Source organism: Gymnogyps californianus, chromosome 5, assembly GCF_018139145.2.
Source record: "Gymnogyps californianus isolate 813 chromosome 5, ASM1813914v2, whole genome shotgun sequence".
NCBI classification, from domain to species: domain Eukaryota; kingdom Metazoa; phylum Chordata; class Aves; order Accipitriformes; family Cathartidae; genus Gymnogyps; species Gymnogyps californianus.
Window position 1 is genome coordinate 53,006,753 of NC_059475.1, and position 25,530 is coordinate 53,032,282.

At 36.8% G+C, this 25,530-nt stretch overlaps 1 protein-coding gene across 1 annotated transcript in view; it reads right to left on the bottom strand.

Annotated features, from left to right (window-relative positions):
* Positions 1-25,530, bottom strand: part of RPS6KA5 (ribosomal protein S6 kinase A5) — an 86,538-nt gene that overhangs the window by 34,853 nt on the left and 26,155 nt on the right. The window contains exons 4-6 of the mRNA XM_050896972.1: positions 21,912-22,027; positions 20,997-21,104; positions 1,436-1,519 (exon numbers count right to left, since the gene is read on the bottom strand). Coding sequence (XP_050752929.1) covers positions 1,436-1,519; positions 20,997-21,104; positions 21,912-22,027 — 308 coding nt within the window. The remainder of the gene's footprint in view (positions 1-1,435; positions 1,520-20,996; positions 21,105-21,911; positions 22,028-25,530) is intronic.

A 25,530-nucleotide genomic window follows, 5' to 3' on the forward strand; every position in this document is an offset into this window, starting at 1 on the left:
CTGTGGCAGGGGGGTTGGAACTAGATGATCTTTAAGATCCCTTCCAACCCAAACCATTCTATGATTCTATGATCAAACTGTGAAGCCATTTCTTATAGAATACTGTATGGCTCTGCACTACATCTAATGAAAGTATCAGATAGAACCAAAGACAACAGAACAGAGATTCCTCTTTAAATCAGCAACAATATTGAATTTGTAAGCACTTGAGAAGACAGAATCACAATTCAAAGTGACTGATGCATTGGAGAGATGCTCTGAAACTGGCAAGACTAAACTAAGAAAGAGAGTGCAGGAAAGAGCTTCAATTCGTAAGTTTGTAAAATTCCATTTTTAATAATGACTAGGCAAGCAGTACGGTAGAAAAAGATGCAGAGGTTATAGTGGAATACAAAGTAGGTGTGAGACAATGACTAAGTGAAAAGACAAAGCACATTCTATTTTATGTTTAATAGAAGAATCAGGGAGGTGATCATTCTGCTGTACTTCAAACTGCCAGCTCTTAGCTGAAACACTGTGCCCACTACAGTGTTCCGTTCCCTACCTGAAGAAATATACAGGCAAACTCAGACCAAAACAGAAGCAGAATGCATACAGAAGGAGAAGAATGAACCTTCTCAGGCAAAAGTCAGACTGAGTCCAGTTAGTCTAGAAAAAGGAGATGGAGGGTGACATAACATTTTCCAGTGCTTAAAAAGGCTGTTATAAGAGGAACTGTGATCAACTATATTCCGTGATCCCCTACAGAAAGACAAGTCAACTCAATCTACAGCATAAAAACTCAGAGATTAAATATTCTCCAAAACTTCTCAGTATAGCAAGCAATCAGAATAATTTATCTAGGAATATTATAGAATTCTTTTGGGGAGTAGGGTTTTTTTGGTTTCAAATATCATCTGTGAATTATGGTTGTCTTGATCTTTCCCATCAGTTACTGACACTTTAATTCATACTAAAACTTGAGCCTCAAGCTAAACAGAATTAATTTTTACAATCTAAGAACATTAATAACATTAATAACCCACTCCATACTTCAAGAGAGATAATAGATTTCCCTGATGTACAATTTAAAAAATACATCAGAATTAGCCACAAAACAGTCATTTTTCCACTCTGAACTAAATAGTTTTTTATTTATAAGGAAGTAAGTGTCAGCTAAGTTTTTTTGTCCCACTGCACGTTTAGAAGGAATTTTGAATAGAACACTAATAAGCCTCAATACCTTTTTAAATATGCCTTTTACTTAAGATTAAAAACTGAAAATAGATCGTATTGATAAGTTTTTAAATATAGGCAATAATCTATTTTAGGACAACCTGAAATAAGGCACCTTTAAATAAGACACTATCACATTTTACAAAAAACCCTCCAGCTGAACAACAGTGTTGCCTAAAGAATTAATTTCTTTTCAGTAATAAACTTAGATAGAACATACCTTATCATGTCCTGTATCTCCTCCTCTTACAATATCTGGAGCCATGTATTCTATTGTTCCACAGAAGGAATATGCTCTCTCATTCTAGCAAAAAAAGAAAATAAAATTCATGTCAAACAATTATATTATACAAATCATATGGGACAGATATGGCTAATAGTTCCAAGATGCTGGCAGCAATTCTTCTCCAAATAGCTCAGAACTGCTAGCTAAGTCATATTCCATCATATGTAGAGATGTATCACATAATGCTACAGAATATTTACAGTCTTCTATGAAAAAATAAAATGTCATAGGTTTGTGTGGCAGTCTAAGATAAGCACACAAAAATTAACGTATTGATATTTAAAAAGCTTTCCCATAAGTCTAAATGTTCTATACATTTCAGAACTACACAAGATTCCCCAAGGCAATACAGACACACATTCTGAAGGCTGCAATATCAGTACTCTAGACAACAAATGAAACCTTTCCAATAAAAAGAGCATTTCATTGTAAGATGTATAATTTGACTAAATTGGATACAAGATCCTTTGGGTTCCCCATATTTAGGAATTTATTATGACCTCTAGAAAAGTAATTTTATTTCGCAACACACACATATATAAAAAACACAACATTCTCTCAAGAAGAGACTTGGAGAGAGACAAGACAGAGAAAGAGAAAGGCAGACAGACAGAGCTGTAAATTTAATTTTATTCTACACACTGAAGTTATTGTCTTGATTATGTTCAAAACTAAGCTGCTTTCACAGGCATGTATAATTGTTCCCTGTTAGCGATTTACCTTTGAGGTCAACATGAGGTCATGCTGTACCTTGCTAATGACGAAAGCACATGTGTTTGGGCCATGCAACATTGTTCCTCCCTTATCCTTCAAGCTTCTAGCATTTTGGGGAGAGATCCTGATAGGTCCTTTAAAGAAGAGTGTTCAAAAAAGCAAATATTTCAAAAGTCAGGTTTTACATTTGTAGATTCAGATTTGGAGTTTAAAACAGGTGCTATATAAAAGAATGTACTACACTAATGAGAGGAATCTTCTAAAAGTAGAAATAGTGCTCAGTGCTACCCTGAGGCATAAAAATTAAACAGTCCAACAGCATATTATTAAACTGTATTTATTAAAATACATATACTGTGACTGGTTTTTTGGGGTAAAATTCTGAGTTCAAAATAGTTATAGGCCTCATTTTGTTCAAATATTAACTTGAAATATTAACTTCTGAGACAAAACCATAAAATAATAAACTTTTCATGGATTCCACTTTCTTTTGACACAACTATCGTTTCTCTTTGATTATCTTTTCCAGTACCTGTTATCTAAAAGAAAAATAGTGTGATAAAAAGCAAAAACAAACAAAAAAATTCAGAAATTCCTAGCCCTCCATCCTGGCATCAGCCAATCTCAAGCTATTCATATATCCCTCTGTTCATTTTTCCTTCAGCTGGGAGGGAGGGAGGGAGGGAGGGGGGAAGAAAGGGAAGAAGGAAAAGGAAAGGGAGTGAAAAATACAAAACGAAACTGTTCTTCGCTTGCTACCTCTCCAAAGAGTAAAGATAATGCAGCCAAACTGAGATTTATGAAAACAATTTATAATGCCAATATATCAAAAGAAATGGATGAAAACTATTATCATTTAGTTAGCTGCAAATTCAGCAAATCATCCGCAAAATTATGTCTTTTTCGTCTTCACGCTGTGTAATAAAGCTAGGCTACAAGATACTACAGTGACAAGAAACAGACTGGGGAGTTGTATATGAACGTATACAGTGGTACAGCAGAACCCTTATGATCTCAGGTACCTTTTGCTGGTGAGAAGGCCCACTAAAAACATTTCAAAACATGCAGAATTATTAGTAGTAGCTTTTTGGAGGAACAATTACAATCTTTACTATACATAATTGGTGGTTCCGATTTTCAATTACATTTACTTTTTACCTTTTTTACCTTTTACAATCATTTTAGCTTTTAGTATGAAAGATGGAATTTCTGAAACAGTATTTGAAAATTAGTTTTATTTCTTTCTTAAATTAATGTCTGAGGTGGTTTTTTGTCCCTTGCAAAATTCAGTGTTTAAAACCCCCAAAATAATTTTGGAGGTTTAAAAAATTGTTATTGTATCATTTAAAATCATTTCTTATAATTAAATTTCAATATGAAAAACTCATACTGTAAGTCACAAACAGCCATTTATAAATTGAAAACACTCTGGGATATGTTTGTAATGAGGTTTATAAAAACCCCAACTTCTAACCCATATAGGTAAGTACTCATATCCTTTAGCTCTTGCTTCCTTTTCAGTTTAGAAGCGGTCTACTGCTGAAATTCAAGGCTGAACAGAGCCAAGAAGAAGAAAGCAGATGATTATCACAAGTGGAGTTCTTAGCAAGAAATTAAGTAGTAAATTGGAACTCAGCAGTAGGTAGGAAAAAAAAATGGACCCACTGAGTATTTTCTTCATAATCAACACTGATTTGCCATTACATATACTAGCATCATATTCCAGAAGCCCTGCTGGAACCAGCTTATGACTGTTACAGGGTGACAATTAAGAAAAAAACACTCTGATACCAACTATTTATAGTTTCTTATTTAACCACACAAAAAAAAAGCTCAGAGGACTACTGCACTCGCCAGAACATTAATAAAGCCAACTGTCTGAAAGCAAAGCATTCTGACTGGACTACAAATTGACACAGATTTGCTTGCATAAGATGCTGTATAAAGTCCTGACTTCAGACAGTTGAAGTCACAAAATCTGGATACTTCTTTGTTAGACACCTCCGTTTATGTTGTGTTTTATTAAATTACAAGCCCCACCAACTACCTCTAGCTGTTACTTACAGAACACAGTTTTTAATGGCATTACGTTTCACTAGGAACACTTACATAAATTTGTCATTGTTAAATATGCCTCTTATAGGAAGTCCCTAATAGTCTTTACTACTATGCATTACATGTGGATTTAAAACCATTTTCAAAGAATGTTACCTCCAATAACAGTTTCCTTTTTTGTGCTGTTCTGGTCTCCCCAGTACAAGAGAGACATGGACATACTGGAGAGAGTCCAGCAAAGGGCCGCAAAGATGATTAAGGTACTGAAGTATGTGAGGAAAGGCTGAGAGAGCTGGGACTGTTCCACCTGGAGAAGGGAAGGCTCAGGGGAGGTCTCATCAATGTGTACAAATACCTGAAGGGAGGGTGCAAAGAAGAGGGAGCCAGGCTCTCTTCAGTGGTGCCCAGTAACAGGACCAGAGGCAGTGGGCACAAACTGAAACACAGGAGGTTCCCTCTGAACATCAGGAAACACTTTTTACTGTGAGGGTGACTGAGCACTGGCACAGGCTGCCCAGGGAGGTGGTGGAGTCTTCCTCCTTGGAGATATTCAAAAGCTGTCTGGACATGGTTGTGGGCAACTGGCTCCAGGTGACTATGTTTGAGCAGGGGGGGTTGGACCAGATGACCTCCACAGGTCCCTTCCAACCTCAACCATTCTGTGATTCTGTGACAAGAAGTCACTGGAAGTTGTATTTCAGTATTCATTTGTGAAATCACATTTCACTCACAAATCAAGTATGCAGCCCCCCAAAAAATTTCAAAAACCACAACCAAACCCCATTTTGTATTTTGCCCCCCCAATTTACATTTCATTCAACTTTATAACATGAATCCAAATTCCAGAATCCACATGATTAATACTTTTATGTTATGAGATGTAAGGCAAGAAAGGAAGTTATTAAACAACAACTGAACTTGGATTACCTACAGGTGAATTCTCACTGAACACGCACATCTTGCAAATACTCAAGCTTAAGAATTTTTTGCATAACGCAGAATGCTTATCTTCTTCCCTCACTCAGCATGCGTGCCTTAAACATTGGGGTTCCCTCTTCTGAGTTGCAGAACAGCAAGCAATCAGACACTAACGGAAGGAAACAGAAGTGTGGCTAATCCATCTCTGATAACTCAGTATGACAATATTGACCTTGTCTTTGCAAGTGTCATTATGTTTGTTGCCAATCAGCAGTGCTTCCATGTTTACAGATAATCTGGAGACAGTCTCCAGTCTTCTCGCACACAACAGCTGGTTTTGATTTCTGTTTTTTTCTTTATCAAGTTCACCATCATTCCTCAATGTTTATGCAATAACATAGTTTTTAGTAAAGGTGTACAAGTGGCTACTTCAAACTGGTTAGCTGCTTAAGAGTGCAACAACTTTTCATGAAGCCACTGATACAAAGAGAATTCTGTTAGAGATCTTCATCAGTGAACATAGATAGGTTCACCTGGACAGCCAGGCAGTTCACTTCCTTAAACCATCCCTCTGTTAAATTAGAAAAACAAGTTATATTCCCTTAACACTTACTCTTCGAGATGAGCTACACACTGACACTGTGAATGTGCCTATATGTATTACCAGACTGTTTCTAATAAATACTCTAGTACTACACATGGGGTAGACCTCTAACTTTTCCCACTCCACTTACGGCAATATAAAAATGATAGCGCACTGCCCTCTTTCTGAATTCCTTGCAATCATTCTGACTGGTCTGAGCAGCCTAGTGAAATGTAACTGCTTTAACTTGCTAGGGCACTTTCAATACAACGTCTATATGATCCCTGCAGCCTTTTCTCCAGTTTATCTATTTTAGCATCCCATTTTCCTTTTCCTTCATCAAAAAAGAAAGGGCATAATTTGTCTTCCAACCAGGAAATGTTGATAGCACCTAGCCATCGAGCAGCTTTAGGACAGAGGATGAGAATCCTCTGACTGTCCAAGATGGAGAGGTGTAATGTGGATTAGCATTCATCCTGGAAGACAGTCACTCCACCAAAGAAAAAAACCTCATAGCAGTGTCTTCTTTGCTAAGCCTATGTACACTGACCTTGGCAGGTTGACCACAATTACACCATTTCCAGAGATCAAAAAACCTAGCTCCAGAATTCAATCAAAAGTGCTGACAGAAGGATGGAGGTCTTGCACCATCATGCTCTTGATGATCCTGTGGTATCATCACTTGGCTCTGCTTTATAACCAAGGAATGCTAGGCAGGCACTTGAAACTACCTGACATTGTAGAAAGCATATGTGTAAACTTTCCTCCTCAAAGACAGAGAAGATTTATGCTTTCAGAGTTCTCTAATGAGTTCCCTCATCAAGTAAAAAAAGCACCTTAACAGTGGCAAAAAAAGCAGGAGGAAGAAACTCTATTTCTCTACAGAGACTAATCAAACTCACCACATCTACAGGAAAAGCCTGACTGACAGAGAAACAGTCACTACTATAATACAAGGATGTGTCCTTGAGAGTACACATCCTAGGCCACAGCAATGCAAATTCAGTTCAGCAACATATGCAATGGTAGCTCAGACAGTTATTAAGTCTCGTAACTGTTCAACAGGTCATAACAGGCTATGTGGGACAAGAACCGTAATTCCAAAGTGAACCACAGGAATTAGATGAGACTTCAGGAGAGCCAAGGAATCACACATGCACAACATGCTCCTAAAAGTCTCACCTCTACTGGGCCAAACTGCCTTTTGGCAGCCAACTATTTGGACAAAGGGCTACTCCATTACGTCTGATTTAAGAAGTTACTGTGCTGGAAGGATGGTGTTAGTTTCCAGTGCCACAAAATACTCACACAGCCCAGATGCACTCAAAATGTCTGATTCAATGTCCTAACACATCCAAAAGGGCATGGGGTCTGGGCAAAGAAACAGAGACGACAGATTCAGGATGGGTGCTTCCCAGCACCTAGGGGGTGAAGGCCTGCATTATTTTATCACATGCACCCAAAGATCTGCATCTCAGAAACAAACTGTGTTTTAACACTTGGCTGAAGATATCTTCAGCTAGGAGGACACAGGTAGACAACTGTCTGAATGTCCAGGCCAAACTAATATTCGTAAAGAAAAAGAAGTCTTAGAACAGAGGACAAGATCCCAAGGGACTGTTACATGGTATTATAACTCCTTCAATAAGCAGAGAAAATCATTAGTTCAGGGACTCAAAAAAAAAAAAAAAATCAAGTTAATCACACCCTCTGGAAACAGAGATCTGTATAATTGGAAAGTGCATCTTGCGATTGCCATGCTTACTCACAGCATGGCACACACGGCATCCAAGTCAGCTTGAAGGAAAGTACAGAGAACAGCTTTTGGAGCTCCAAAGCAGCCCCAGAGCAAAAGATGACCCACACTGAAAGGTTCAAGACTCAAGCAGGCAAGGGCTGATGTGTCGATGTGATTCACCTCCTGAATCAATGGTGTCATCAGTATGTTGCTGCTGAGTACTAAAGAAAGTAAGATTTCTGTTTAGACTTCTGCAGGTAACTAGAAGTTACATCAAGAGAAACATACAATCTATACAAACATTAAGCACAAAATGCACCCATCTGTTGCCAAATTGGCTGTTTGTACAAGAGACAGACTGAGCAAACTGGAGCATGCCATTTGACCATTGGAAAAATGGGAGCAAAAACAAAAACAAAAACAAAACAAAACAAAAAAAAGATCAAACGAAGTCTTAAGAACCCACAAGATCTTGTTTCAGAGGCCTCAGGAACAAAACAAACACATATCAAAGCAAAGCACCCAAACAAAAACATGAAAGAAGACTACAGAGGTGTGAATGCTGGAACAGGTGAGTTGAGATAAAGCTAGCTAACAGAATACTAACATAGGTAAAACAAAACAAAAACACACCTGCAAAGAATAACCACATGCTCTATCTAGAGTATCTGGCTCAGAATACTGAGGCATATTCCAAGTACGCTGTTCTATACATGTGCACCAAGCCTAAGGAGAGCATCTATTTGCCATACAAATAGTGCTTTGGGAAAATGCTTCAGAGCTTGAGCATTTGTGATTTTATCTCCGAAGTGTGAATGCAGATATGGAAAGCACTCAAGTGTCTTAAGACAGTCATTCTGCCATTTGACAACATATTATTTAACGTTTAAATATATGGCCTTTGAAGTACTTCTTCAACTTGATGAATTGCATTCAAACAACAGTGCCACTGCTCCAACAGACACTTGGGTCCTACAATCCTACAGCTTATTTTATTCACAACAGTCTTTGTGCAAACATATTTTAGCCAGAGGATTAGCCAAGTATTCACTGAAGCGATTCTTTTCAGCATTCACAATTAGGACCCACTTCTCCAACTACATGAAAGGTCACCTTTGAAACAGAACAGACTGCTTCTGTTCTCCAACTATTTAATGGACAAATACTTTGTTCTTAACTGAACTGGACTACTACCCTGAACATCAGATATGACACACTCTGAAACCATACTATCATATGCCTTCAAACCATGAAACTTGACTCCTTAAATGAATTTTGCAACTTTTTAAAAAGATAAATAAAACCAAAGCTACTCTTCTCTAAATGTTCTTTAATAGTGTATGTGTTCTCTAATAGGAATTCCTTGCTAATAGAAGCGATGGTAGGATACGGTCAAAAGGCTTGGTTAAACCCTGGAGTACATAATTTCTAGTGTAAGAGTTTCAAGAAATGGAAACTACACAATATTAGGGAAAGGGCACTTCTCAGGTATTAAATTGGCTTGGACTTTCCTTGCATTCTGTATTCATATACAATATTCTAGGAACATAACGAAACAGCTTAAGAATTACTCCTTTAGTGTATTCAATATTAAAAAATGACAACAAAATCAAAACCTAGAAACACTAAGTGCTGCTGGGCCAAGGAACACAAAGACAACCTCTAGAGTTGGAGAGTCAGAGTTGCAAGTCTCTGCTGACGGATGAAATACATGCCATCAACAACTCTGCGACTGAGTAGCACCTAGTGACACAGAGCAAGAGGGTGCAATGAAACAGAAGGGAACCAGGTAGCCAAGACAGAAGCTCACTGAAGACATTCAGGGCTGCTCTCAGGACTGACTCTCCACAAGTCCACTGAAAAATCCTCCAATCCAGACAAGAATTACTTACTAGTTCTTATCACTTTTTTGTTATGGAGAAATAATAGAATTACTATACATGTTCTGGCTGGGTTCTTCCACAGATTTCAGCAACGTTCTTATGAGATTCCTACGCTCGTCCATACTTGTTAGTTGGCAAATTAAATTGCTTCATTCACTTAATCTGACCTCATCATTATGAGCGTTTCAAAGTGTTATGACCTAGCAAGACAACACGAATGCTTAACTGTTGTTGGAGGTACTCTGAAATTGCACAGCAAGTTTAAACAAGGTTTTAAGTCTAATACAGATATGGTCTTTCTACTTAAAGTCAAGGACAATTCCTCCTTATTGCATGGGTAGTAAAATTCTCCATACCAACCTTCAGATCAGGTATACAGATGAAAAATCAAACTGATGAAAATCATAGTTTAGCTAAAACTCCACATATCTTGGGTTTTCTCTTTAAGCAATCACCTAACAGGTTATACTTCATGTGAATGTGTACACCATGTAAATCACGTGAACTACTACTATGCTTCCAACTTCTATAAAATACTCAGGGCTGCAAGTAAAACCCACCACTCTTCCATGAAAATGCCTCTCACCTACAATAAGTTGGAAGCAGTCTGCATGTAATATATATGACAACAAGAAAGCCAGTCTCCAGAAGATTTAAATTTTCAAACCAACCTTTTGGAACTGGTAAAATTATGATCAAAATAAAGACCTTGCTCTGAATTCTGTTTAGTTAATAAACATTCTAGCACGTGAAAACCTGTAATCTTGATTGTTATTCATAAGTATTTACAACCCAAGTTTTCTTCTCTGATGGAGGGTAAATCTTCTTATATTACCAGGTGCGTAGCATGCGGTAATTTCTTGGGAGATAAAGATGCCAAAAAAAGATGCCTTTGCACAGGGATAAGACTCAACTGGGGAAGGGATCACATGGAATAGAAGTGAATGGCACGTGTTAAAATTTCTTTGACACAACAGTACTGTAATTCTTGCACAAGATGGTGCATTTCCAACTTATGTTCTAGAGTAAATAAGATCTGCAGGGATGCTGTGCTTTTGGCTCTCAAGAAGTTCAGCCGAGATGATTGCTTGCTGGATACCACAAACTACAAGGAGGAGAAACGCACAGAGAGAACCTTCATCCTTGAAGTCATTAATGTTTCCTAGCTACATCAACCAATCTCTAATGAAGGAAACCAGAGGCAGTTCATCTCTCCTGCAATGAGATCAATGTAGAAACTGGGGGACAAGAGGCTGGAGTGCAGCCCTACAGAAAGGGGTTTTGGGGGTTTCAGTTGATGGTAAGCTCAGTATGAGTAATCAGTGTGCCCGGGTTGAAAAAAGGGACCAAACATATCCTGGGTGCATTAAGCACATTACAGCTAACAAGTCAAAAAAAAAAAAAAAAAAAAAAAAAAAAAAAAAGATTGTCCCACTATACACATCATTGGTGCAGCCTCACCTTGAGTATTGTGTGCTGTTTTAGGCTCCACTATATAAAAATATTAGAATGTGTCCAAAGGAGGGCAACAAAGATGGTGAAAGGACTAGAGGGTGTGACTTTTGAGGAGCATATGAGGATACTAGGTTTGTTCAGCTAAGAGCAGAGGAGATGGAGGGGTAACCTTACTGCTGTCTACAATGTTCTCATGATGGGGAGTGGAGAGGGAGGTGCTGATCTCTTCTCTCTGGTGTCCGGTATAGGAAGCAAGGGAATGGCTTAAAGTTGCATGGGGAGAAGTTCAGATCGGATATTAGGAAAAAAGTTCTTCACTGAGAGGGTGGTCAAGCACTAGAACAAGCTCCTCAGGGAAGCGGTCATAGGCCCCAAGCCTGTCAGTGTTCAAGAAAGTGTTTGGAAAATGGTCTTAGATATATGGTTTAACTTTTAGGTGACTCTGTGCAGAGTCACGAGTTGGACTCGATGATCCTTGTGGGTCCCTTCCAACTCAGGATATTCTACAATTCTATGATTCAATAAGATCAGAGCATAGCAAGTTTCAACTGTGCCAGGAAACATTTCCCTGATGTACAAAAATCTTTAGGTATACAGAATGCTTCATGAGTCTTTACAAAACTGAGAAAGGGGACTTAATACAGCAGATTCTTCAAGAAGATTTGGCCTTGCCAGGTATTTCTGGTATCTGCAGAAAAACTGCTGTGAATTGTGCTGTATGCTGTCACAGACTGCAAGGTTATATTGGATAAATTCAGAACTGCTTGTAAAGTTCCTCAAATGACTGTTTCCTTTTGTGGTATGATTATCAATATACTAACTGTACCTAAGAAAAATTCTATTTCTTAAGTAGTGCTTCATACAAATTCTTAACAGGAAACCCACAGAATAATTTCTATGATTTCTCATATGTTTCTTCTCACATGGTCTTAACTTTTTGTGGTGAAGTCTGCTCTTTCTTTTGCATCAGCTACAGGAGTCTTGAGCAGACTTTTCTTCTGCTAACAAAAGACATACAATAGACTCTATCATTCTATTTTGAAGGTTCAGTGATGGCAACTAACATCTTAGTACGCTCTCATAAAGGCTTTAGTAAAAAAATTGCTTGGGAAAAGATACCAAGTATCTAACTTTGCAGTAGAGTATTCAACAGCTCCTAGCACTAATTTAAATTGAACGTGCAAAAGTCCCCACACTCTTCGCATAAATACTTGTAACTGATACCTGGCTAGGACTGTGACACTTCACCCAGTGATGAACAAGTCATCCCAAATGAAACCTGCATGTTACACTTCCACAGAAGGTCTCACTTAAGAGGGTAAGGCAGAAAAGCGGACTCCAACTGAGAACTAGAAATGGCAGCAAGAAGTAATAGTACTGGAAACATGCTAAATAAGCAGTGAATTCTCTTGAAGAATAATGCTAATGTGTTTTTGTGAGGTTCCTGCAATCTCTTAGTGTGCATATTTATCAGTGTCAATATAATAGGAATAGCTTCAGCCACAATAGTATGGCAAATGACCCTTCTATTTTGTGGTTTTACCAATTTCTTCGTTAACAAGGAAGAACATTTTAAACAATACACACTAAACCGTCCCTTCTAATCAATTTATTCAATGCATATTTGCAAATTGACAGAAGCATCATTCATTCTACTACCTTTATGAGGTCGTTGAAGAAAAAAGTAATTAGTTGAGAAATAAGCAAACTCAGACAGTAAAGGCTAGAAAGGATATATTATGCTACTGCATTCCAGAGTAAGACTCAGACTTAACTAGGGGTATGGGCCCACCTAAACAGTTTCACAGGTTATCAAATGAAATCATTTTCTTGTCCTTCCAACAGCAACATATAGTCCATTTCTTAATCTCCTCAAATGCCTAAAGTGGTAGATCATTTCCAGGTATGAACAGATGCCAGTACTTGTACTGTGCTAGAGAATTCTCACTGTTGCTTTTCATTTGACTAACCCAAGGAACTATGCTGGAGTAAAACTACCTTCCTTAACTGCTTATACCTCTAAACAAATGTTTCAAGTCCAAAGTTGTCTTTCTTCCTTTGTTAAAAGAACTTCAAAGTCAAAGTTAACTTCCAGGTTGCATTAATTAGACCCTCTCTGGGCTCTATCAGTAGTGCAGCAAATAACATCAATCAGAAATAAAAAAAATACAGCAGAATTTCTAGAATACAAGGGACAGTATCATTATTGTTGCTATTTTGTACAGTGGTGAGTGGACGTAATTAGAGTTCTGAAAGCTATAACTTAGGTTGTGGCTACAAGCATAAACAGTGAAAACTTTCCTAGGATACCCATGTCAGGGCCCTGAGCTTATCAACAGGCTCTGCAACCTCTTTCCCCAGTCCTAGGGGTTAAGGCATCTGTGCTCAAGACCAATGCTGACACAATGCAGCCAAGTAACTTGTGTGCAACCTTGTCAGGGGCCTCCTCAACCTTCAGCTGGGAGCTGAAGTTCAGGCTCCCATTCTTGAGCCTTGTGTCAGCTGTGCTGCAGGTATGCCTGTACTTGGCTGTGTACCTCACTGATCCTGATCCACCAACTTCAAATCCTGGCTTGACCTCAAGCCTCCCTCCTCACAATAAGCTTGTCTGATAACCACTGGACTGTTGTCTGAGCCTGTCTTACTGCCACTAGACTTGCTCTGATCTTCTTGTTTGGCAACTGTGGGATTGCGCCACTGGTTAGTGAGCATACTGATTCATGCTTGCCTTGCTGTCACCCTTAGCTCCCAGCTTGCACTAATGTGGGGAGCAGACTCCCCATCCTGCTGCTCCCTGACAAACTAGTCAAGAACCACAGTTCCTCTACAAATAGATTATAAGACTGAAGAAGTAGTTGAAGAGTTCAGCAGTATCACACAGAGTATCTCATACATCAGCTATCAGCAAACTGTCTATAAGCTATTGATTAACTGAGCCATTAGAGTTCCCTTGGTAAGCTTGATGAGAAAACCAGGACCATAGGATAAATCAAAAGAATACTGTCATAAATGGAAATTTACTTGCAATGCTGTAGAGGCCACATAGCAGAGGTGCTACTAACAAGCTGACCTGCTGAATGCATGTTGCATTTCAGGAACATCACAAGTAAAGAATGAAAAGCCTAAAATCCATGCAGAAACAGGCCTCGTACCTTCAGTGAACCTTAGAGGTCATCCTATCTGAAAGTGTTTTATTGATATTTACCTCAAAAGTAAAAATGCACGAAGAAAAAACCTGTTTCCATAGAAATCAGATCTGTAACATTCTTCGCCATCATTTAATTTTCCAGAATAACTATAATCATAGTCTCAATTTACGAAGGCATATGAAAATTGACAGAAAAGCCCTCTCATGGTTCAAAGACATGATGTAGATTTAAAATGAAAAACAAAAATCCCATTCCAACAAAGTGCATGCCAGACTGACTGGTTTCTTCTTTTTTCTCACTTTTTTTTTGTTTTAAATTTTAACTCTTTTGGGAGCCTTTTTAGTTATAATACCCAGACATAACACTGGGTAATTAAGCTGTCCATATCAGAAAGAGTACAGCTTCACCCCAAAGGTCTCTCAGCTGTAGACTGTTGTTTCTGTAGCTGTAACTTCTATTAAGGACCAAAACTACGTTCTCTGTAGGAGACAGAGGAGGAAGAACAAAGACAGGAAAAATGTTTAGTGGTATACTAGTTAGACTGCTCTACCGCATTCGACAAAATCATAACGAAGACTATAGTACGAAAGTAAAGGTTTAGACTAGACCAAGAACAGTTGCAATATGGCAGATCAAAGGTCCACTAGTTTGAAATGTCATCTCAAGAAGAATTAATAAAAAAATAAATTTATAAGGTCATTTGAAATTAATTAAAAATCCTATCCTGGTGGCTGTTTCTACTTGAAGCAGCCAGTTAAGTCATAATACCATGTTGGTTACTATACCTCATGCCAGAACTAGACACATTAATGACTTCTGCTTCCAAAACAGACATGGAATCAGGCTACTGAACTTTTCAAGAATGAGATTTGCCTGCCAGCAGCTGCCAGCAGAACAGGCACTTAAAAGGGAGAGCAAGAACAGCTAAACCTGGTACTGCATGCCAGCCAAGAAACATGTGACCTCTACAGCTGTGGCCCCAAAACATAACTCAATGCAAGGCCACGCCCTCATCTAATGTTGAGTGGAGGTTCAAGAAACCCTTTTCACAGATTTATACAACAGCTATGTTTGCCTTCACAGTGCAATGCAACTGCAATTCTGCAAGGAATTCTTTAAACCAGTTCCTGATAATGGATTTGTAAAGCAAATAACTAAGAGATAAGAAAACAAAGCCTCAGTTCTGCAGGCAAAAAAAATTCAGAAACAGCACATTATTGTGTGGGAGGAATGCAAGTATGTACCACTGTCATCCCGGATGAACGTTTTGTACTAGGTTCTTCTCAAAATTCCCATTTTTGGAAGACTTGTTTTCTAAAGCATCGTCTTTTGAGAAAAGAGAGGTAACAGTACGAAAAGAGAGAAGAATGGTATACAAAGCAAAACCTGAAAAAATCCTTTCTTCAAATAGAGGCAAAATTATAGGGTATAAAAGAGTACCGATTCTGAGAAGAATTCTACTAGCTGCCACTGCAAGCCTTCAAAAATTTATTGTTAAAAAAGAGAATGTAAAGAAAAAATGCATAGGAGATGCCAAATAAACATTTATAGTATCAGAAAGCACCAGATGTAAAAAGGTAGAGGAGTAAGAGCGAACAATTTTGCTCAAAAGCAATCCATCTGGTTCTAAATTCATTTTCATATGGTCATGAATCTCTGGTCACGTAAGTTTTTCACACCTGGTTGCCCAAGTTTCATTGAAGTTAGGTATTTGCAGTAATCCAAAAAGTAGAAAAATCTATGAGAAAAAAAGATTAATGAGGATGGCAGCGTTTGCCCTCAAAAAGTTACTTTCCCCCCCCCTTGGAAAACAGAAACAGAATTTTCCCAAGTTGACTAGCAACGTATTATTCTAAGATCCAACAAAAGATAATGGGCTATTTAACACAGATCAGTATTTCTCCCCAAAATGTGATTTTTAAGTGGTATATTACAGCAAGAAAACAGTATCCTTGGAGCAGTCACCATAAGAAATCATGATCTGTCTTGCAAAAATTCTTAATGGTACTTTGAGATTTTTGGCATCAAAATCTGGACAGAATGCATTTTGTGCTCCAGTCTTCTGCATTACTGCTCCATCCTGGGAAAGCACAATCATCTTTGTGATAAGCGTTGAAAAAGGGATACCTCTTGGGCTAAGGCATGAACAGTCATGTGATCACCGATGACCTGGTTTTGCAATTTAACAAGTCCAGTTCAGTTATGTGCCTTTAGAGTGTTTGGTATGTTCTCAATATTCAATTTCAGGACACTTAACCAACAGAAGTACACCAATGAAAAGAAAAAGTTTTTGCCATTGTTTCATTTCTTTTTCCAAAATAAGGGAAATAATGACTAGTTGTCCAGACATGTCTATAACCAATGTTAACTTCTGTGGACTAACTTCACTATTCAGTTTACTCCTCCTTACTTTTTCCTCTTTGCAGAAATGTAAATCTACTCCTTACAACTGTGCTATGTCTACATCACTGAACAACTGTTTAACTAAAATGCAAGCAGATATAGTAACAGTTATCCGCAGTACGGATTATTCTAACTCATCTTCACAAGAGAATGCTCAATGTTCAGAGGATGCACTATCAAATTTCAATGATCAGACATTATCACTTTAATTGGACAATTATAAAGGGTCTTTTAAAGTTAAATGCACAGCTAATGTACCAGGTCACTCAAGTGAGATGACAGTTCATACAGCACTGAACAAGAGTAAATTTGTAGTCACCTCCCTCTGTTCTGGACTACCTTTAAACTGCTCTAAGAATGTGTACAAATCTCTTCCTACTTCATTTACCAAAATCCGTAGTGGGCTAACCACCTTTTTATCATTTTGCCTTTAATGAAATTTCCTTCAAAATCTTTTAAAAGTACATATTAATTTTCTTTCCAGAACAAAATGTTCATTCAACCAGCTAATAAATGAAAACAAACAACAATTCAACAGTGAAAAGCATCTGACAGTTATAACTAAATTTGCAACTCTGATCAAGAGATTTTCAGATGGGAAAACAATTATGTATCTGAACTATTCATTCTACACATCAGACAGAAGTACACAGATATCCATCCAACTGACTTAGATTACAATTCAGTCATCCCTCATACAGAGTATCTGCTTTTATATTATTTATTACTAAGGCATTTGCATGCTCTCAGATATATTGTTTGAAGACTGACAAGATTCAATATTTACTACGTAATTTTTTTTAAACTTCATTAAGCAAACACAAAAACTTCAAAACAAACTTAAGCTAATGCAGAAGACGTGTACCAATGCAGAAGAACTGAATATTTCACTATACTCTGGAAGAAAGTGTACTTTATGGGATTTAGTCAACAAGAAAAAAGTTAATTGTTATGCATGGTCCAATGGAATAGATTACTACTACAATAATTCAATGAATGTGTTCAGATTATTTTTTCTAAGACTTAAAGATCTCCATATATACTGAAGTACAATTTTTAGCGTAGTCACAGAACTAAAAGAAATGCGAGGGGGAAAAAAGACTAAAAAAAAAATTAAGTAGCATTTTAACAATAACCATTAAGACCAGACCTGATGACTAGGTTAAACTGACATTAATCAAATCAAAACAATTGCAGCATACAAGTAGAGCTATTAATGAGATAAAAAGATAAAATTATGCCTAAGCCACAAATCCAGAAGATAAAGATACTACACAAGAAATAAGATGGCAAAAAAAATACCAACTTGGGGGTTTTGGTTTTTTTAAAGGTAAATGAAATGCAAGACTCTTGAAAAAAATAGCAACACCGAAGTGATTGCACTTATGCAATGAACAAAACAGTGTTGTAGAAGTTTCAATACAAAGTCTGTCAGTCCTATCAATTCCCCACACCCCTGATAACACTTTAATGTCACATGCAAACATATTCTACAACCCAGTTAGACAGGAACTCAACTGAGATGCATGAAAGCATAAGGCTAAAGTGTCTTTTTTTACCCCGATTTTCTTTGCAATTCAGTTGAGTGTTAAAAATCAGAAAGAGTAGCCTTAAAAATTCATCATGGGGTTAAGAATGCAAATGCCATAAAACTTAATACTAAAAAGGTACTATTCATTTCAATCTCTTAATCTATTACCTAATCCCATTCTATGGTTAGGCTAGTCAAACTGTAGGTCTTCATGAGATATTAAATAAAATTTGGATATCGGAAGTCATTTCATACCTAAATACATTGTGATGCTGACCTATCCTATGTGAAAATTCATTTTTATTCAACTACTTTATTCCAATCAGGTTATTTCTTCTTTTTGCATGCAAATACAAGCATATGGACCTCATTTTAAAAATAAAACAAAGGCAAAACCAAACTGCCATTTCACTTGTACAAGACAAATTTCAGTTTTTAGTGAAAGAGTAGTATAAAACACTTTAGAACTCTTAAAACCACACTGCTTTCAGCTTGGATTTGTAACTCTTGCATGTTATAAGCACTTTCACATAATAATTGCAAAACAAAGAGGATACTTGACAATGCACTCTTCACACTCATGCTTCAGCAGCTGCATGGCAGAAATCAATAGGTTTCTGTTTTCCTAGAAGTCACATGCATTTGCCTCCTTTCACTCAAACAGCGCTTAGGAAAAGCAGCTTCCTATCTCTTCATTGTTGAATAGTCAATCATCTGTTACAGTTATTATAGTCAAGAAATAGTACACTTTTTATTATAAAACAACTTCTGTTAGATTCTATACTTGCTCAGGTACCTGGAAATATTTAACAGCCATCAGATTAAAGCAGGGATAATGAAAACATTGAACTATGATGTTTCCTAGCAAGTATCCCTAACTACAAAACCATCTGAAATTCTTAAATACATGGTAAAGAATTCTCTGATAAGAATTCTCAACATAGTACATGCTTGTAATTGCTGATAATTTTTATACATTCTTAATAACCTCAATGTATCTTGTTTTAGAAAATACAATCCAAAGAGGGGGGTTACTAGAATAATTTCCACTTGCATAAGTATACTTTCTAAATGGCAAAGTTCCTGCAAGAAGCAGGGTGGGCCAGGCAAGAAGTGTGAAGAAAGGGGGAGAAAGGAACGCATACTGCTCTGATTAAATTGGAAATGCTACACTCTTATCTGACTTATACAGTTGTGTAATTTTATTTAAAAGTGCTACCCAATGAGCATGAGAACAGATATAAAGCTATGCAGTTATACAGGCAAATTTTACCTCTTGTAAGTACACTGGTTCAGAAGCATAAGTAAAGTATCTTTTGTAATGTGAACTGTAAGTGTTCTAGTAGTAGCCGAGTTGTCTACAGAGAATACAATATGAAATGTCAATTTCTACGCGTAAACAGGTCATTCTAATCATGTTCAGGCTCAGTAGCTAAATTACAATAGCATACATGAAAATTGTAGTCAAGTGCAGATAATTTCTTAGATTTTGAAAGCAAACAATACAATTGCAATTATTTTTTTCCTTAAAAGAAACACTAGAAATGTTGAGCTTTTTTGACAGGGAAGACAAATACAAAGTGTGAAGGAGAATGAGGAAAAAATGTGGTTAAATGAAGAGATTTCTGAGGTATACACTGAAAACAGAATGGATTAGAGTCAGAGGAACCAACATTAAATGACCAAGCAGCAAGACTGCTTAATTTAATGAATGGAGAAAGAGGAATCCGATTCAGTGTGGGGAAAAGCAGACAGGCATCTCTGATGCTTATCCAAGTCCTCCCCTTTCCTCGCACTGCTTCTAAATGATGTCCCAAAGGTGAGCACAGATGAGAAATAAGTATATTTCCTTCTGGTTTGAGACTTAAAGAAGGTCCTGACTCATCATGACATTCTTATCACAGGGAAGATTTTGGCTTCATTCAACTTTGGCTCAAAGGCTGGAGGACTGCTCCTTTTCTCTCCCATTGGTGCAGTAATACCATTTTATGTACTGTATTTTGTCTCTTGTGCCCAGCACCGTTTCTCTCTCATCTCTAAGCAGGTCCTACTCTCCCTAGCCACACCTTTTACTATCATTCTTTCCTGCTGAAAACTGCATCTCTCTGTACTTCCTCTCTTGCACTGGTCTGGCAATCTGCTGCTAATTCCTTGTCATGCCAGTTGAACCTCCTCTTGGTTTCACGCTATGATTTACAAGGAATATACTGACATTATCTGTGCTATTTCTCTGCTTCAGAAAGTAATATGTCGTATCTCTTAAAATGGTACCTCCCAAATCCTACCAGACTCCATTTGAAATGCAAATATTCTAGAGGAAACTACCAGTTATCTATTTTTAGAAAACCCCTCTGCTGCTTCTAACAAAGACTTTCAGATCTGCAGTCCCAGATTTCAATACCTCTGATACCTAAAGTGAAAGCCAAAAAATAGCCATTTTAAAATTCTCTCAGAAGTAAAATCCTGTGCAATTTTGACTCTCTGAAATCTAAAAAGCATATTTGGAGATAAAACTGTGTCTTACAAATAATTAACAACTAATGTCAACAGTCAGAGATCACTATGTTAGGTACTATGCACATATTTAATAAGAGATAAGCTTTTGTCCTAAAAGCTTGCAATTAAGCTTATCAAAAGTGACACAGACACATGAGAAAGAGACAAGATAATAATACATTAATTATTATTACCATAAAGAAGAGTCATAGCATACCATTTGCCTAGTCACTGCAAAGTATGAGCACAGTCAAGCATTTTTAAAAAGGCATCTGAAAACTTATGTGAATCTCTCCTTTTTCACGTGAAGGGCAGCAGGAGGGAGCATGAAGGCATTTCAGGGAAAACTAGAACAGACAAAAATGTCTGACAAAACTGGCAGGTCAAAGACCAATGAACTGAGAGCTCAAAACCCAGTAAAACCACTACTAGATTTTGTTCTATGAAGTAAGAGTCTAGAAGGCAGTTTTTCCTCCCCTCTCAAATGTGTTTGTGATTGCAATGAGACAGAATCTGACTTTGTGATCTTGCTGGATTCTGTCCACACTTACTGGAGATTCAAATACTCACCTCATCAGTAAGAAACTCCTTACTCAGACCAAAGTCTGTCAGCACCACGTGGCCATCAGAATCGAGGAGAATATTCTCAAGTTTTATATCCCGATATATAATCCCCAACTGCAAACAGAATATAAGAAAAAGTATTTCCAAATCAGTGTAACCACATCAAGGAAACATTCTTGAATGCATTTAAATACGAACCTAGCAAAATTGCCATTATTAAGGTAATCTGACACCTGAAAGTTGCACATCAAAAAGGACAATTTTAAAATGCCTTTGAAGACATAACTTTGAGTCACTTAAAAATTTTCAGAAATTACACTGTGCATTAATGTCTTAAAATCTAATGGACATACTACATCCTTTGAATCTGGAAGTAACTGAATACTTGCTGTTCAGTGCAAAACTCAGTTCAGCTTTCATTAAAAATGAAAATGGATGCTTCTGTAATATGTTCTAGACCATACATGCATGCTTTGTCATAGTCTACAAATCTACTTACTACCTCTGAAAACTGTAACATTTTTCATGTCTACAGTTGTACCAAAGTTTCAGAACTCTGCTGTTTAATTGTATCAAAACAAGGACAACTGAACAACAGTGCAATCCAAACACTGTTCATGTTGACTACCAATTAGTTTTACTGACATACACCATTTCATAAGGATTACTAAAAATGAACAATCATTTGTCAATAACAGCACTCTTCACGCTGCAGACAAAAACTTGTAGCCTTAATCTGGTGCACGTGAACAGACACTTCGTTGGGAAGTACTTCTAATTATACAACTAATATCCCATTGCTAGATAAAGTTACTTTGAATTTAAAACAATCTAAAAAAGTTCTCCTTACTAACTTTATATGACGTGAAAAGAACACAGTTGTAGTTCCACAAAATCAGCACTAGGATAAAGTTACTTTACCTTGTGGAGATGTTCAAGTGCCAAAACGATTTCCCCTATGTAAATTTGCACCTCATTTTCTGAGAATCTCTCTCTGTGTGAAAGGTGAGTAAACAATTCTCCTCCATTTATATAGTCTAAAAAGCAGAACAAAGAACCTTATAATTTCAATTTCTGACAACTTAATTTTCTTATTGGAATATTAGTAGGTACTTTGCAAGTTATTAAATAAGATGTTCTGGGATCAGATGCTTTTACTTTATTGTAATTCAGTATATTTCATCATGTTGTTCAATATTCAATTTCCTTCTTAGAGGACTGATGGAAGAACATGACCAACTTTTAAATAAGCAGCAAAACCATAAAATAAGCCTCAAATATCCATAAATTATAAAGATGAATTTTTTTTGGAAAATCAGTCTTTTAGTTACTTAGGAATATGAAAAGAAAGGAGTACAAATGATATCCACAAACAGAATACTTGTACACTCTTATGAAATACTTAAGAGCAACAAGGCAGACTGACATAAAGAAAGGCAATTCAGAAAACAGGTATTAGGTGAAATAATCAACTATGGGCAATTACAAGTTGTACCCTTCACAAGGGGAACTTTGATGGCAAAACTTACTGGAGGAGATTATTTCCACATACATTCCCTCATGGAAACCACACTTTCATTCTTTGCAGGCTATGACACAAGGGTTTTCCCACAGTCAGGGAGGGGGAAAAAAAAGTAATTATTACAACAGAGCTCCACTGCAACACAAACACATTTTAGAGGTAGAGCTGTTTATGCTAGCAGTGTACATTAAAGCCATTAGTTTGCAACCCCACAGCCCCCATATTGTATTCGAGGTCTACATATACAGAGCAGGGAACATGCCCCACAACATCTCACTCAACATTTTCCTGAACATGGTTTCTATAGATTCATTGGTATAATACATAAATCCATGAAAAAGGTCCAATCCTATTATAAGTAAGTTAATACTTCGAAGGAGAAAGTATATATACAGATTATAGACATTCTGATCTCTCTCTTCTTTTTAGTTCTCCAGTTCTCTTTTTGGTAAGTAATATTAGTGGAATCAAACGATGTGAGGAAGATTATCTAGATCAGTAAGCACATGAAAAAAATTATAATAAAGTATAAATAACACACATTTTACAATTGCTTCCTTCTTCCAAAAAAACTTCATCATTCTAATCATGGAGAAAACAAAGATAACAGAAACAAATTTTTAAAATATTTCGAATCAGAACTGCTAACTTAGTACAAGGTAAGAACTGAATTCCCAGGCACTGTTCTAAGGACTGTGATAGATATAAACCAAATCTGCCACAGTAGTGGCAGAACAAGCCTAATTCTATTCAGGTTATAACACTAACCACAGCCCAATGAAACAACCAGCCTTCCAGTTCTTGGTGCTAGATCAAATGCACCACTGACACAATGCGGGGGGGGGGGGGGGGGGGTGTGAAATGTATCAATTACTTGAATATAAACTCTATCTGACAGTTCCGATTTTTAAAATTTTTTTTTTTTAAAGCATTAGTAGGTTAACCTCGTGTGACAAGCTTTGTATGTAACTGGTACTCACATGGATACAATACTTTGTTCTTTCAATCATAGCTTAAAGTCAACCTAAAAACTGGAATCAACTCCAAACCCTGTATTCTGGAAATCTGGCAGAAATGCAGCTGCATGTCTGCACTTGATCCAGACTAAATTCATACGGCTATGTAATCTGATGGCACGAAGAACTGTATTAAATATTGCACTGAGGCTCCAATTCAAAACCTCTTGAAACTGAAATCATGTTGCTCATACACCAGGTTCAGCTAGGTACAAAAACATAGGCAGAGACTGGTTTCCCCAAAAATTCAGAAGCCTCTGAAACACATAAATTCCAAAACTAAATCAAAGAAGTCATTTACAAAGATTTACATAATGAGACATACAACAACTTGCAACAAACAGTTTTTTTTTTTTTGTCAGGGAGGGTGTGAAGCCCAGTTGAATTGTAAAGTAGCTTTAGGCCATGTTTGGTAGAAGAGATTTTCGCTGTTACAAAAAGTGATTAAAAGAGATTTTTTTTAAAACCCCTCTAATTATTCCAATTTTCTGCTAAAAAAGAAGGAAAAAAGGACAGCTCTGGCTCCAACTGATATTCTGAGAATGGATTCATGTTGACTTTGTGGGAAAGCAAAAAACAAAACAAAAAGCCTTTAATTATACATCAGCTTTGAATTTCTTGCTTTAAACATCACCTTAACATTGTGTTATGGTGGGCATATGCCCAGTCTGTACTATCTGCTAGGTAATGTTCTTCAGAACTACTGGGCTCCGTCCTCTTTGACTCTCACGAGAATATAATGTCAAGCTTTTAATTTTCCCTTCATATAAGAGGTTTTTCTGGCCTTCTAATTATCCTTGTCACCTAAATTTCTCCATTGCTATGTAATTATTTTTAGGTAACTACATCCATCTCAAGTGTGAGGGGTTTTTTGTTTTGGTTTGCTGCGGTTTTTTTTTAATATTTCTAATGGGATCTAAACTGCATTCTAGCCAAAAATATCTGGATTTAAAGAATGGTACTATAATATTTATAATACATGTTCACATTTTGTCTCATTCAATCTTTCAATTTTTTTACCAAATTATTAATCAATAACTTAAATACCAAAAAAATAAAAGAAACCTTAATTATTAAAGGTTAATATCAAGGAATCAGAGCTATTGATGTATTTCTAACTTTTTCTTTGTTTCTTTAGCATTTTCCAGCCTGTGACAATATTTTACATATTTATTTAATGTCCTAGTCAAAGGAATTTGTAAGAATCCTTATTACAATTTTCAACTCTCGTTTTCAAAAGGAATCTAGTGAATACTCCATTTAGGCTTGAGCGCCTCAGATACCTGTATTATCTCACTGTAGTATATAAAACTATGGTATGCGCATAGAACACCTTCCTAAGAATTGACAGCCAGTGCTGTACATTTACATAACATTAATAAAATTTTATTAATTTAATTTCTAAATCAGGCTGTTAATAAAGGTTCAATAAATGGAAGTTACGAGCTAAAAGGAATTGCAAAGCTTGTATTTCAATTAAACGACCATTCACTTCTTCAGATAATTCACTACAAAAATGTATTCTGCATCCAAACATTAACTTGATCATTCATTTTCCAGTTCTTTTAAAATACTCTAAGTAGTCTTTAAAAATTGCTTGTAATTTTCTTACAAATACATCTTATATACCAAACACAAAATTTGCTGCTGATCTGAAAGGTAGAAATATTTCCAATTTTAGAGGGGTACCAAGCCTTATGAACAAGCTCTACTTTCAGCACAGAAATGTGTGATTTTGGATTGCCTCTTAACACTCAAAAATTGAAACATGCAAGTATCTCAATACTCAAAGATCAAATGGTTTCATAACAAAAAGCTTTGGCAGCAAATGCTTCCTGAAGCAGTAAGGTTTAGAGTTGATTTTAATACTCTTTTCCAGCTCCTGAAGTAAATGTTCCTCATTATCAGGAAAAATCCTTCATCTTCCTGAGAAAGGCAGGACTCTTCAAAGGCAATGAAATTGGGGAATAAAGCAAAAGGAATATGATTCCTTAATCTCAGC